The sequence below is a fragment of the Pundamilia nyererei genome, unplaced genomic scaffold, assembly GCF_000239375.1.
Source record: "Pundamilia nyererei isolate P.nyererei 1_Seehausen unplaced genomic scaffold, PunNye1.0 scaffold00199, whole genome shotgun sequence".
NCBI lineage: Eukaryota > Metazoa > Chordata > Actinopteri > Cichliformes > Cichlidae > Pundamilia > Pundamilia nyererei.
In genome coordinates, this window is record NW_005187600.1 from 369,513 (window position 1) to 384,639 (window position 15,127).

Sequence of the window (15,127 nt, forward strand, 5' to 3'; positions counted from 1 at the left end):
TAATATGGTACTTGTGTATATTTAATGTTCGGATATTTTTAATAATTGTTACCCATGAAAGGCTTTAGCAGTTAGGTTAGCTCTAATTCTTAGAAGTTATTTGTACATTTGTAAATTTATATTATTCAGTGATTTCTCACAGTATTATTTTTAATACTGGCCTTCGGTTTTCTATTCAAACTCTGACAGGAAACCTGTCTAATTGAGTGGGCCGAGTAGTGAGTTACTGCTCAAGACGGGGGAGGAAGCATATCGGTAAACTGAAGAGCAACGGATATCTTCACTAATTTGTGCTTGCCTTTATGATGCAGCAGTAGACCATCTAAGGGAACCCCAGATTCTATGAACGCTTGACGATTTCTCAGTCTCGCACCGTGCTGAGTTTTCCACGCCGCTCAGTAGAGAAGTGGAATTTATGCTGCCTGCGTCCTGGCGGTGAAGGAGCCTGATGAGATGTGACTTTTCACTGTGGCCTCACTTCTCTCCCTGCTGAGGTATTTCACAGTGGCCCTGCAGTGGCAGCCTGAGCAGATATAATTAGGGAAGGTGCAGTCGATAAAAGGGAGCGTGTTGGATATTGACCAGCGATGTCTGTAAGGCTCTGGGCATTGAGAGCTATATGTGAGTGTGGATGCTGATGCATCCGTTCTTGTAGTGTCAGTGCCTAGTTGCCTACACTTCACTGAATGAGCTACGCATTAAAAAATATGACTGAATGTTCTTCTCTCACTTGGTGTCTGTTCTTCGGAAGCTAAAGCCCACAGCTCTGAAGACATTAGCCCATCTCAGATTGCTTCAGCTACAGGGAAGAAAAACTCAGTCAATTAGGAGCGTGTGACCGAAGCAAATGGCACATTAGTGAATTAGGGCTGCGGTTTGAGCAGGAAATCGGCCCAGCTCGCCCCTGCTGTGCAGCAGCACTTTGGAGCCACTGACTCACTGCATCCCACTGATGCTTATCTGATCCACTGGATTCTGAATCAGCACGGATCAGACCTCAATAAGGACCCCATTAATATATTATTGAGGGCAGGGGTGTGGGGGTGGGTGACAGTTGGTTGAATTAGGTTTAAAGAGGAAATGCATGAAACTTTATTCACAGAGTTGGATAAGATTTTTGGCCATTAACCCGTTACAGCTGAGATCAGCTCAGATTCAGCCACTGTCCAATTTCTCACATGAGCTTTCCTTGTTAAAAAGTGACGTCTGCCGAGAGTTTCCTCCTGCTCCTTGGATTTGTTGTGGGGCGTTGTTGTTAGAAAAAAAGACTGAAAGCATAACCCAGCGGCTTGACTCGTTCTCCTGTTTTCTTCTTTGTCAGAGTGCAGCAGCAGCTCCCAGCCCCGTGATGGGAGGGATGCCCCCTGGTGATGGCATGCCAGGGGGCCCAATGCCACCTGCCTTTTTCCAGGTCAGTCCATAAACTACGCTCGTATTGTCTGCAACTGTTGGGAATGTCCCTCGACTTGACCCCCTCTTTTTGATATATCAGCTGATATATCATGTCAACTATTGTTTCATATAAAAATCTAAAATATTATTTTCCTGTGGGGGTCGGAGGGATTATTTTGATGCTTGTAGAGCTTTTCATGTGTTGTGAAGATGTAGGTCTCACACTGCCGCTTTTCCCTTTGTTGTGCTCCGTGTACTCGGCGAGCTAGTAGCAAACATCACAGCGGTGCTGTCTGTCTGGACCCCTCTTGTGCTGTAAACAGGAAGGTGTGGCCAGGCCATTTTCTCCTAATGGAGAAATCGAAAGGTGCAGCACCTTCTGTAAATCAATATCTCATGAAGATAAACTTATCACAGGCAGCTGTGTGGAACCGACTCGTTACGGGTGACATGAAGTTGTAAACCTCTGTCTCTACTAGACCAAACTATTCACAACACATCAGCAATTTATTATAAAGCAGAAGCCACAAAGCTGCGAGTGATTATGTGATCGCGTTATTCTCAGAATAGAAATTTTGAGGTTTATCCATCAGTGCATGCATACACTCATACTTTCCCTACCAGGAGCAATTTGAGGAGGCTCAATTAGACCCCTCTCTCTGTCAGTTCAGCAACATTAGTGACACAGTGCCGGTGTTTAGTGTTTTTATAAAGCTAATTGCATAGAGCTTAATTGATGCTGTTAATTCAGGAAAATTAGCAGTGATAACATGCTGCATGTAGCACGCTTCTTAATGTCTTGACTGACAGGCAAAAGGGCGCACATCCTCTCCATCTTTCTCTTTCTGTCACTCAAGGCTGTCATTTGCTTGTTCTTCTCTGCTCAGTCTCACACTCTTACTGTTTGGTACATGAACAAGAGTTTTATATTTTGTACGTTTTTTATTTTTTTTGCGCCACACTTTGGTTCTTGCACTCCGACTGTCCTCTGCCCTGCAGTAACCCTGCTTCTCTGTCTGTCCCTCTTTTGTCACTTTGGTTTCTCGCTCCCTCTTTCTCTCTCGTCTCATCCTCCCCACTGTCCCTCCTGTATCGTCCTCTTTGCCTCTTCGTTTTATGTGATGCCACAGGGTCCTCCTGGTCCCCAGGGCTCTCCTCACCCTCAGCCTCCTCCCCCTAACAGTATGATGGGACCTCACAGTCAGGTAACGCTGCCTTTCTCTCTCATTCTCTCTTTCTTTTTCACCGGTTTTGCTATGTGCAGTCATGTGGCAAGGCTGGTTCTCAGTGCTGATGCTTCATGCTTTGGCATTTGTTTCAGCTTAAAGCTTTATGCTGCTTTCAGTATTCACACAACATGAAACCTAGAAACGCGTGTACATTTTAAGAGACATTTGTCAAATCTTTATTTAAATGTATGTTTGTGTTGTAGTCTTTCATGTCGCCTCGCTTTGCTGGAGGCCCAAGAGGTCCACCCATCCGGATGGCCAGCCAGGTAGGGATCCTGCACACCCACCCACCACAGAATCGTGTGAATTTCAAACTGCAATTTTCATATTCAAGTTTTTTTTCTACTAGCCACCCGGCGGAGGACCAGGTCCTCATCCCATGCTGCCCAACATGGACCCCACACGGCCACAAGGTGTGTGTCATTTCACTTTAATGACATGCATCTGCACATCATGCATTAGTGTGGAATTATTTTCATTTATAATTATTATTATTTTATATCTTGAATGCCCTTACTCTTCAGGTCATCCTAACTTGGGGCCAATGCAGAGAATGAGTGGCCCTCGAGGAATGGGGCCTATGGGGCCTGGCCCTCAGGTAGGCTGCTTACTTATACAGAATCAATCATCACTGCCTTGATGAATCAGTGGTTTTTACCCTATTAGTTCTTGTGATAGGAAGGTATTCGTTTTGCCAACCAAATCCAAACCAAAAGCATTTTGACAGTGTTAACAGATGTGTCCGTAGTAGGTTTGCAAGAGTTTTTATTTTTACCCTGTGGTTTCAGATTTGAAGCTGATTTTTGTTTGTTTTCACAGAACTTTGGTGGTGGGATGAGGCCTCCACACAACACCATGGGTCCTGGCATGCCAGGAGTGAACATGTGAGCCTCCTGTTTATTTCTAAGTATTGTCTGAAATGTATTTTAAATCAAGTGCAACATTTTACCAAGATTTCCATTTGCGTTCTTATGTAGGGGCCCAGGAACGGGTCGGCCATGGCCCAATCCCAACAATGCCAACTCTGTGAGTAGAAATGCAGGCACACAAATTCACACATAAACCCAGAGAAATGCTCATTCTTTGCAACCAGATCTCCTCTCTGAGCTGCAGAGGTCTGCAAGGTTCTACTGTGGGGTGGGATGTAATTGTAGTATTATGTATCATGGTTTCCACAGACAGTTGGACAGACAGCCATAATGGTATTAGGACGATCAAATGATGAATGATGACAGTTTGGGGTACGGAAAGGGTTTGTGCTCCCATTTCTGGTCTGTAATGTTTATGTCTTTGGTTTCAGATGCCTTACTCATCACCCTCTCCTGGTGCATACGGGGTGAGAACACATCCTGATGTCTTAACCCTCACACACTACAGATATTACAGCATAGAAGGATAACATTTAATGCATTTTTTATTTTGTTTCATTCTCCAAAGGGGGCATCTGGAGGTGGAGGGCCTCCTGGCACTCCCATCATGCCCAGCCCCGCAGGTTAGTGCTTCTTTGACTTAAGCTGCTAAACTTGAGCCTTTTCTTGTGCTATCCACGACTGTACGTTTACACTTTTTCCCCGTCAGACTCAAACAACTCTGGTGACAATTTATACACCATGATCAACACTGGACCTGGCAACCGGAATAATGTGAGTTCTGTTTTATTTCTTTGACCGAACTGCTGATTTCATCAGAAGTAATAATATATTTAGCATAATGTTACAGACAAAACACATAACAGTGGTCCCTCGCTGTTTCGCTGATTTTATATTTATTTTTTTGTGCAATTTTGCGGGTTTTTTTTCTTTCTTTCTTTCTTTCTTTCTTTCTTTTTTTTTTTTGACCATTGTCAATCAATCTCGTGCCGCGTCTCCTGTACAGTACAGAATGCGTTCGCTTGTCGACTTCACATAAATCTTCGATTGCTAGCAGTGCGACTGTGAAGTGCTGCGCTGTATGTTTGTGCGTTTTCTCCCCAACAAACACAACAATGATGAGGAAACGTTTTGCCCTGTCAAAGGCAACCGTGGGTGCCTTTGACTGCCGCGATAAACGAGGGGACCGCTGTACTCAAAATTTATCTCTTTTCATTACACAAATAAATTCTTTACATTATTCTCGTGTCAACCGTGTGATAAAGGTACGAACCTGTTGTAACTGTACACCATCAAACTGCCTTTGTGGCTGTGTGAGTGCAGGTGGAAAGACCTGTAGACACATAAACCTGAGCTTTGTTATTATAATCATTTATTTTCTGGTTAGTTTTTAATTTTGTAAGTTTTTACAGCAAAGTTACAACAAAGTTTTTACTAGTTTTGCTACAGTAATGTTGTCCTGTGTGTGGTGCTGGTAAACTGATATACTTAATCTCATTGGGAAAAGTAGAAAATGTGGTGGTAGATGTAGTTCTGTTGCTAGGCGATTGCTAAACATGTATAGTTTTTTTTTTTTTTTTTATCCATGCTTTTTTTTTGGGGGGGGGATTAGATGTTATTGTTAAATACAAACTGATATGATGTTTTTACAAGGCATTATAGATGCATAAATGCTAAAATGGGCGCTTTTTAGCACGTTACTAGGTAGTTGCCAGGAAACACAAAGACGTCACGATATCTGATATAGATGAGACCCTTCAAGGGGCCTAAGATGTTGGATTGCTCAACCCCTGGTGGTCTGAGAGGAGTTTGAGGACAAAGAAACAAGCGCACACACAGCCAGAGGTTTGTGTATTATAGTCAGATAAGGTGGGTGTTTTCCATGGGAAATTTTAAAGAGAAATTAAGGATAAGACAGCACAACGACAAATATGCAACACTATATGAAGGCACTTAAATCATAGCCATGTAGAAACCACCAGAACTCTCAATAAACACCCTCCAAAGAGTCATTAGGAAGGTTGTGTGTTAATACATTTTCCCAATTAGTTACAAAGAAAGCTACAATGTTTCATTAATTTAGTTAAAGTTAACTATAATGACTTTGCTTCATGCTGCTGATGAAGGGAGTAAAACTACCACAGAAGACACCAGAAGTATCTTTTTACAGCCTCAGATTGACTCATTGAATGTGTGGGTTTGTGTGGGAAATGCCACTTCCTATTGCATGACATCACGCTTAACGTAAAACACTAGTAATTCTGGTCTTTCTAGAGCACGCTGTCACTGTTTACCAAAGAATACACAGCAGAGACGCAAAGCACTTGTTATACTGTGATATGTGATATTGGAGGCTACTGTTTCACCTACACTCGTGGTAATGAAAGAATCAGACAAAGACTTCAAGCAGAACGTGAGGCTGATCTTATAATGGCATAAATAAATAAATGCACTGTTATAATCTTTAGTAATTGGGTTTCAGGCAGTTTGCACTTTTATTCACTTTACTTTAAGTTTGGTAGTTTCAATTTTGGTAGTTAACTAATCGTACGGCAACTCCGCTACGGAGCTGTGATAAGTGTTCATGCCACTACCCCCCCTCCTTCCCCTAGTTCCCTATGGGCCCAGGCTCTGATGGACCCCTGGGAGCCATGGCTGGGATGGAACCACACCACATGAATGGATCACTAGGTAACACTACTCACCACAGTGCATTAAACCAGCACAGCAGTGAAGTGTTTGGATTGCATCCCCACCTGTTAAAGACAGCACATGTATTTATCTGCACTCACTGTATAAAATGGGCTCATGAACATTGTTTTAATTATTTCACACATGGTTTAATTTTCAGGTTCTGGTGATATGGATGGAATGAACAAGGTAAAAAAAACAACCCCAATGCAGCCATGTTGCTTATCTTTTCAACCCAGATAAACTAAACTGGTAACTTCGTCCTCTTCGTTACTAGAATTCCCCAAACAATTTAAGTGGCATTAGCAATCCTCCCGGGACCCCGAGGGATGACGGGGAGCTGAGTGGAAACTTCCTCCACTCCTTTCAGAGCGAGAACGTAAGTCGTCAGAGTGTTTGTAGCTGTAGCTCCACCGTGATGAAGCCGGAGACACAAGCTAGGACATAAAGCAAGCTGTAAACTATAGTAACACATGGATGTGTTTTCTTGCGTGTGTGTTTCCATAGTACTCTCCAACCATGACGATGAGTGTGTGACCCCCTCCCCCTCTTCACCCGACCCGATTTGCCATCATTCCGAGGATCTGAAGTCACTGTAGGACATGGCCAAACACATCAGCACCAAATCAGGGACAGGCGCCATTTTGGTTCCACACTAACGCCAGAATGCTGATTGGGGGACAAAAACAAAACAAAAAAATCTAAATGGCTGGCTAACTACTGCTCCTTGCTCAAAATGAAGGACAATTACACCATTTATCACAACCCCTGTGTGAGAAACCAGCTACTGAAATGCATAAATGACACGTTTTATGTTCTTTGCAGAACCTCCTGACCCCGCTCAGTCCTCTCAGCCTCTTTAATCCTAGTGCGAAGAGAAAAAGGTTGGAAGTTTACCTCTTGTACTTTTTAATGATTGCTTTGTGGTGCAAGATGTGCAGGAAATATCTGCTTTTGTCACTTAAAACACTGGAGAGTTTGCATACGCATTGTGAGCTTGGAAAGTCTCTGTCTTGTCATTTTACTTATCGCCATGCATACAGTGTCACAGAAATGGGTTGACACAGGACTGAGGATTTGTCTTTTACTCTGTGGCCACCTTTCTGAATAATGTATTACTCTGCCCAATGCCCACCTTTCTATTTAAAGAGACTTAAAAATGGAAACGATGTGAAAGAATATGGCTTTTATTGTGACAGCCTTTTGCAGCGGTGTTGTTACAGTGTCACATTGATCCAGATTGATCAGTCTCTCAAGCCCTTTTCAGACATGGGATTTTTAACATTGCCGCCTTCATCAGTCCCTCAAAGCGATGGCATTCTGTTAGGCTTTGGTCACTTTTACATCAGTGTTCCTCGCAGCTTTATTCAGACGTAACCATGACAGTTGCAAAGAGAGCCACGGTATGTGAGATATTCACCATATGTGCAAAAGAATTGTCGCATTCGTGGCAGTGAGCATTAGGCATCTAGTGAAGTGTAGCCACACTGTTGAACGTTTAACTCGATGTGACATTTTTACCAAGATCAGGGTCTGTGTGTGTGTGTGTGTGTGTGTGTGCATGTGCGCGAGTGTGTGCGTTCTGCCACAGCTGCCCCTGCCCTTTGAACACAGACTCTCTCTTCTGCATGGGGAATATGCACTGCATTAGAGAGCGGCCTTTTCACCTTACTGAAAATGAAAAATAGCTTCCGATGAGATAAAACCTCACGTCATATTTTATTGCTGTTTGGGGCAATCTCTACATCAAAGATGGACGAGAGATATGGGCAGTCATAATCCTGTGCATCGGTTAATGCATTCAGACATGTGCCAAGTTGAAAGTGCTAGGTCGGACCTAGTTCGAGATTTCCGTCGCAATCTTTGCAGAAAAGTGACCGGGGCGCCCGTTCGGGTGCGAAGCCGACGCGTTCGCGGGTGCTGTCAGATTAATGGAAAAGGACTGCATGTCTGAAAGGGGCTTTGTTGTTGACAGTTTGCTACTCTGCCACTCTTGGCTGTTTAAACAGCTGGACTGCTGCCGCGTGCTGTCAAGGGAAGCCAGACTTTGGCACAAAAAGTGAGTGCATGAGTGCTGAGAATCTGTGTACAACATACTACCTAGTGCTGCTCTTCTCTATGTGGACACCTGCTTTAAGATGTGGTGTATATCTCTTTACCTGCCTGTGCTTAACACTCTGTGCGCTTCATCGTCATAGCCTTCTGTGTTACTTCCAATTTGGTTGATGGATATATGGATGAGTTGCCCATTTTAATCTCTCACACATACTGGTTAACACTTCCTTCCTGTATCACTGGTCGTCCCTTTGGTCCTGCCCGTCTCTTGCCCATCCGCATATTTTTTTATATTTTGATACAAACTTTGACTACATATATTGCCCCAGTTATTCAGTTAGTCAAAGCTTTCTAAACTGATTCTAGTAGGCATCATTATAAACTTAGCCGCAGTCTTGTAAATGTGATGAGAATTTTTGTTTCATTTTTTCCCCTGTGAACATTATGCATTATACACATCTGTCCTATGTTGCCTTTATTTGCTGATATTTTTTTATTTCAAATTGAGGAAAGATTGCTTGTTAATATAATTTTACAATAACTTATCTCACCGTGTGGGCTGTTTTTGTTTTCACCGTGCATTAATATTAGAGTAACTCAGGTTTGAAGATACTGCTGAAGCTGTGGACAAATAAACGCTTACATTAGAAAATGAGTTATCCACAAAAAGTGTTGAACTGTAAGTGCTGTGTTACCACTTGTGTACCTTCTATTTATCAAAAATGCCAAGATTACTAGCACAGATTAACGTCCTGTGTCTTTAAAATGGAGTTGTCATCACATCTTGCTTGCAGTCAGTGCACAGACCAGTGGTGGCTTCGCTAATCGGTGCTTTCACTAAAGCTAGAGGGTGCTGTAGTCAACAGGTACCAGAACAACAAGAGGAAGTCCAGAGGGAGCCTTTGACTCAAAGGAAACTGCAGCTCTGGCTCAACGGCTGTGCATGAAAGATGAGGGACAAATCGTTTCAGCTGTTGACATCAGTGGGTTTGGGACAGTCACCGGCTCAGTTCTGTTACAGTTTGTTCCATGTAGCAGAAATAACAGTTTAAAAGGTGCATGTAGGAAATATTTTACATTTTCTTTGAACTGTGTAACTGTGGTTCACAGTGGGGATTGCTGTCAGTCTACACTGTATGACAACAAATCTTTACTCTGCAGAAAACAATCACAGCCAAAGAAACACTTGAAGAGCAGCTGAGATTGTGGAGGCCTCAAAGATGCACTGAGTTATTTGGACGATGTAACCTTAAAGATTATAGGGTGATTTCTAAAGTTATGTCAGTAGCTTTACGTCGCATCATGAATGTTTATCCTTTGGATTCATTCGTGACTGTCAGTACAGTAAGAGTAAATTTAAGCTGCAAACAGCCACCTTCACGCCATTTACCACCATATAACAATTTACCTTCAACAGTTTTCAACCCACAACTTACCCTTTGCTGGGAGATCGTCAAGCTTCGTTTCACGGCGTAATGGTGAGTGGCTCCAAAGGGTCTTTATAGTTTCGTTTTAGACGTCTGTGTTTATTTTAGCCGGGATCTATTTATTGCCACCTGCTGGAGGAGGCAGTCGGAGCCACTGAAAGCTCCGGGAGTTGCCAAGCACAGCTTTCCCCTAAACTCGGAGGACAAGCACACTTTGCTTTTGACATCAAACTGCTGTTACAATCACATGGTGACTCATTTTTGTTGCACTTCCATCTTGTAAATGTTTTTACTTGCAGCTTAAGAATTTTAAGACAAGTAAAGGCCAGAAGAGCAGCACTTGGAATCTACAAACGCTTGATGAAACGTTTTTATTCTATTAAATGTCCTTCACTTTCCTTGAATGATGCATCTGTTATCTTAATATAAGACTCACTTGAACATGATCGGTTTTCCCCCCTCCATGTCTTTATGTTGCCCTCTAGTGGGCTTCAATACACACAATGCTTTGCAAATGCCCATGGCTTTGACACACATACTGCACATCCATAGTTTGGTTCAACTTTATGATTCAGACCTGAATCCTGACAAAAGTTCATCGTTGGGAGGATCCCACAGTGTTGTGGTTCCTGTCTAACAATGGGAAATGAGGCTAAGCTGCTGCTGGCTAGCCTCCACAGGATGTGGCCTGACTGGGCAGCAGCCAAACCTACCCTCCAACTTCAGTCACACAAGAAATGTTATGAAAGCTGCAGCCTTTGTTCAAAACATATCTGTGTCATATACTTGTAAAAACAGGATTTAAAAAAAATGAATAACTAAAACCTTATTTCATTTCAGTTTTGCTTTTATTATTGCCACAAGTCTCACATTAGCACTAGTGTTTATGAGACAACACAAAGTATCCTGGCAACTAAAAGAAGTCAAACTACAAATTATTAATGCTTGGATCGAAATTAAAATCCGATTCTTTTCTCCAATACAAAATTTTATCAAAATACTTGAAAGCTATCTTGTGCCCTTTCACCAACTACACCAAGATAAGAACCTCATTAGATTAAATTATGTAACATGGACACTGGGTGCCAAAATCATCTGATGTGCAGATAACACAGTTAGATATTAAGGAATCTGAACTTTACAATCCACACACAGTGCAGAAGGTTTATCATTTCCAGACAAGACAGCAAACAACAGGCAGATTCTCATGTGGGAGAAATCTGCTCTTTGTTGGTATTAAAACTCTGAAAGCATTTTTGTAATAATGGAGAACTCGAGCTTTGCAACAATCATATTCTCTTTTAATGGGTCAAGCGTGAGTCACAGTGACAAACACAAAGTGGTTAGCATACGGTGCTGCTGCATGTCTGTTTTTATGACTTTGACAAAGTGAGTACTCTTATGTTGAGGTGCTACCGGATGACTTCACATCCAAGAATATTCAAATCAATAAGTGTCCAATAATAAATTAACCTACGTAGTTCAAAGACTTCCAGCTAGAAGAGGTTTTGACTGGCATTGTCATGTAAATAGTAGCCAGCTGTTGAAACTGTGGAGAATTCATAAGTGTGCACTTGATAACTGACACTGAAAATGGGAAAACTTTCAGTGCCTTAAATCTTCAGGGAGTTTAACTGAAGAAGCCAGGCAACATAAGCAAAACACATATGGAAGCAAACTACATCTGCTGTCTAGTCTGTGATACAACGAACATGACATGACTGAGGTTGGCCGTCTCCCTGCGTTTCAATGCATCTGGCTCCAGAGACCAGAGGTTTAATCTGTAGCCGTCACTAAGAAACACAGAGGGGGGGTTGCAAGCTCAGAGGCTGACATCTCGTTTAAGACTACAGAAAGGTTACACACCATTTCTACACCTTTTGTGATTAATGTGAACGACTGACAGTAGGACTACATGCTGATGTAGTGGAATTACAGTTACGATGCAGACAAACCTGCGCCACAATAAACCCACCACGCAACCAAAAAGAGAATATGGACAAAAAACACATGCATGCTCACACAAATTACATCTCCTGTATGTGCCGTTTTATCACAACCGCTGAGTGGACTGTCTCCCTGTGTTTGAATGCATCTGGCTCCAGAGTCCAAAGTTTAATCTGCAGCCGTCATTAATTAACACTGAGAGGAGAGTTCAAGCTCAGAGGCTGATATCTTTTTTAAGACAACATGAGAGCCTGATTGTAAAACCCCCCACCTATATAAGTAATGTATACTGGTTAGAATGTAGATAAAACCCACCCCTTAATAAGAAGAAACCTTTATTCATATAAGCGCAGAGTTTCTTATTTTATCTTCTCCAAGAAGGATCGCACCTCCGCTGGGTTGTAGCCCCAAGGCCCTTTCCCTCCCTGAGGAACATAGTAACAAATGGTAAAAGCATAATTAATTACACTTTATTATAAAGATACTAATTTAATTCAAACGAGAGGACCAGAAACAGGTTTTTGTCATCTAAACTACATATCTGGTCCAGCTGCCATGAGCCTGGTCCAGTGCCAAAAATGTGCCCTTGTTATGCTTCTTCAACTCCTGCACCACACGCGATAGCGTGTGTTGAGATAGTGCAGATTGCACTCACGCCCATAATGCTGGTATGACTTCAAATTGCGTGAGAGAAGCAGTGAGTGGAAAGTGAAAGAATTTGGCCTTGTTGCTCTCTAAAAACAACTCATCAATTAGCAGCTCGGAAAGAAACTATTCAAGAAATTGCCAGTTTTTGCACCTGTCTTACCTTGTAGAGTACGTTCCCAGCCTGCAGAATGTAAAGCCTCTCAGGCAGAGCTCCGTATTGTATGGTGGTGACATCAGTCATTTCATCCACAACCACAGGACACAGGGGTTCACTCTGAACCAGGACCTGTGCCGCAGACAGCCTGTCCTCCAGGCTCTGGTGCTGGTTGATGTCATAGTTGTTCTTAAAGGCCCAACCATCTGCAAGTGAAACCGAAAGTGCGTTTTCACATGATTGCACCAGAACAATATAAACAGAAAGCATATAAGTAGTTTGTGTGTTCATAGAGATAATGAATGCTATAACTGGATTACAAACGTCCAATAGCCAATCACAGATCTGCATCTCCTGGGTTTAGTTTCAAGCTAAACATTCATCAGCATTATTCAGATCTTAAAGAAACAAAAAACCTTCACTTTCTTGCTTGGTGATATTTTGGCCACATGTCTCCACCCACAAATTTCAGGTTCTGCAAACAACTTGTACTCGCCTGTTGAATGAGCCTCTGCGATGTAGATCACAAGAAAGTCGGCTACATCGCTGAAGTCCTTGACGAGTTGCTTGAACTCATCAAGTTTGTACATAAACGGGGGTCAGGTGCAACTTCCAAAACTCAGCACAAGCGCTCTGTTGCCTGCAGAGAAACGGCAATGTTGGCGCAAAGAAGCATTGCATAACAGCAGATGAGCCTGGGTTTCTTTAACGCACCTTTGAAATACTTGGAGATGCTGGTTTTCTCGCGGTCCATAGTGACCACAGGTGAGTCTGGAGCTTCTCCTCCCACAAACGCCTCTTCTCCGAGAGACAGCCACATGTGAAAAGAAGCGGTTTTAATAAATGCCAAGGACATAAATGTCAGACCCCAATCCTCATAGTTAAACCTGGGATTCTGGGTCATGGTGATCTTTTCACCCATGCGAAGTATGAACTTCTTCGCAAGGCTTGGTGAGAAAAACTGCAATATCGCCAGCATGAGAAACAGTCCCAACATGTAGCAAAACATGCATGCTGTCGACAAATAAAGCAGAATTTTTTGCAGAAACATGGCAGCAGCTTGCCGGTGGTATGTCCCGTGTTTCAAGGCGTCTCCAGCGGAGCTCTTTGGATCGCTCGTTTAAAATTGTTGGTCAGGCTCCCTCCCACTCTGCTGCCTTCACGGTCTTTCGTGTAAGATCGTTCATTTTACCAACAGAAACAAAAACTTCCATTTACACGACGGTAACAGTTGTTATTCTGCGCTTTAATACGCTTTCTGTTGATTACATATTAATACCCGCGTTTTCATCTTGCTAAACATCCCATAGCGTAGTTGGGAGCTAATTTTCTTCAATATTTCCCACCGTGAAGAAACATCAAATCAAAGCCAAATCAAAAAAGGCTGGTAGCTCTCGTTTATACAAATAAGTAGAAGATATAAATGAGTATGACTGTCTTAAAATCAGCCGATGTCCTGTTTTAGGTCCTGCTAGTAAGTGGTTGCTTGGCAACATGACCGTAGGCGCGTAAGAGGAGTTCACGGACAAACTGATATTTGGTTATTATAATAAGATTAACTTTAATTATAATTGTAGGTCATCGAGACATAAAATCAACATTTCAAAAGTTTGCTCCAAAACGATGCTTTGAAAAGTTTCTGTCCGGTAGCAGGAAACACTGATGATTTTTTTCAGCTCAATGTTTAATTTATCGCTAATGACGTCTAGTAATCGCCTCACATACCTTTATTTTCCAAAGCACCAGTTAGCTTTAGCACCGGGTACCCTACTGATTTGTGGGAGAAGGATAAAGGAGAAAACAACCGCTCCGTGAACACTGCTAACGAGTATGAGGTTGTTTTTCCACATGGCTCAGTGGTAGTTGTTGGCGGTTTGCTCGACCACTGTTTAGCTACATGGGTGTTAAAGGGCAACAGGTGTCGCCGTCTACTTTTCAGGCCACATAAATGTAAGTTTGACTTCGCTTTGCCTGCTTTCAGTTTAATTAAACACTGGTTATGTTAGCAAGCGTGTTAGCCAAGTGCAGTTCAGCTTTGTAGCTCCCACGTGTGAGTGTATTGTAGTGCTGCAGGTAATTTAACATCACAGGGGAAATTGTTCACAGTGGGATACAAGTGTGTAACCTCTTTTATGGTTACTTCTTTGGTAAAGGCCATAAGGCCTTTCAAGTGATGGCCTTTCTGTGGTGACTGTCAAAAAAGGGAAGAAAAATAGATATAGATAAAATATATTTTTCCAGATTAAGTAAACTGGACTTGCCTTTTTCAATACGATGTCAAATCATAGGTTCATGCATACGTGGACTTTAAAAACCTGAAATTACTCATAAGATTTTTTTTCCATAATTAGCTAAGGGGATGTAGTAATATTGTGATTGGAGCAGCATGTAACATTTCATTGCAATTATTTTGTGTTTCTTGAAGCACAATCTGAAGAAGTCGTTAGATTATGCGTTTGGCTTACTTTACGTCAAAAGCATATAGCTAAAAAATAAAAGTTATGAAATTTGTCCAGTAAGTTTTTTCCTAAGATTGAGATGATGACCAAAGGTTCATGCAACGAATGGGCATTTTCAAACTCGTGTCTACTTTTGAATTGTTTAAGAGAGTTTAAACTATCTGCTGCACTATTACCTCAATAATAAAATGAGCTCATTAAATTTGGTTTTCATTCATTCCTGAGTGTGTTTGGTTTGTTTTTAAAAAAAAAAAAA

General features: G+C 42.1%; 2 protein-coding genes across 3 annotated transcripts in view; one reads left to right on the forward strand and one right to left on the reverse strand.

The window, feature by feature from the left end:
* Positions 1-10,061, forward strand: part of ssbp3b (single stranded DNA binding protein 3b) — an 18,079-nt gene extending 8,018 nt beyond the window's left edge. Inside the window, exons 5-18 of one of the 2 annotated variants that reach the window (XM_005747502.2) lie at positions 1,322-1,411; positions 2,523-2,597; positions 2,825-2,887; positions 2,971-3,034; positions 3,146-3,219; positions 3,441-3,505; positions 3,599-3,647; positions 3,922-3,957; positions 4,059-4,113; positions 4,200-4,264; positions 6,103-6,181; positions 6,342-6,370; positions 6,459-6,560; positions 6,689-10,061. In XM_005747502.2, coding sequence (XP_005747559.1) covers positions 1,322-1,411; positions 2,523-2,597; positions 2,825-2,887; positions 2,971-3,034; positions 3,146-3,219; positions 3,441-3,505; positions 3,599-3,647; positions 3,922-3,957; positions 4,059-4,113; positions 4,200-4,264; positions 6,103-6,181; positions 6,342-6,370; positions 6,459-6,560; positions 6,689-6,718 — 876 coding nt within the window. In that variant the 3' untranslated portion in view covers positions 6,719-10,061. The remainder of the gene's footprint in view (positions 1-1,321; positions 1,412-2,522; positions 2,598-2,824; positions 2,888-2,970; positions 3,035-3,145; positions 3,220-3,440; positions 3,506-3,598; positions 3,648-3,921; positions 3,958-4,058; positions 4,114-4,199; positions 4,265-6,102; positions 6,182-6,341; positions 6,371-6,458; positions 6,561-6,688) is intronic. The other variant, XM_005747503.2, reaches the window with a different exon arrangement.
* Positions 10,062-10,492: 431 nt separating this feature from the next.
* Positions 10,493-13,919, reverse strand: dio1 (iodothyronine deiodinase 1). The gene is made up of 4 exons (XM_005747511.2): positions 13,127-13,919; positions 12,909-13,052; positions 12,419-12,618; positions 10,493-12,035 (listed from the first exon to the last, which is right to left on the reverse strand). The coding sequence occupies exons 1-4, from the start codon at positions 13,461-13,463 to the stop codon at positions 11,970-11,972; spliced, it is 747 nt and encodes a 248-aa protein (XP_005747568.2). The 5' UTR covers positions 13,464-13,919; the 3' UTR covers positions 10,493-11,969.
* Between the last annotated feature and the right edge of the window lie 1,208 nt (positions 13,920-15,127).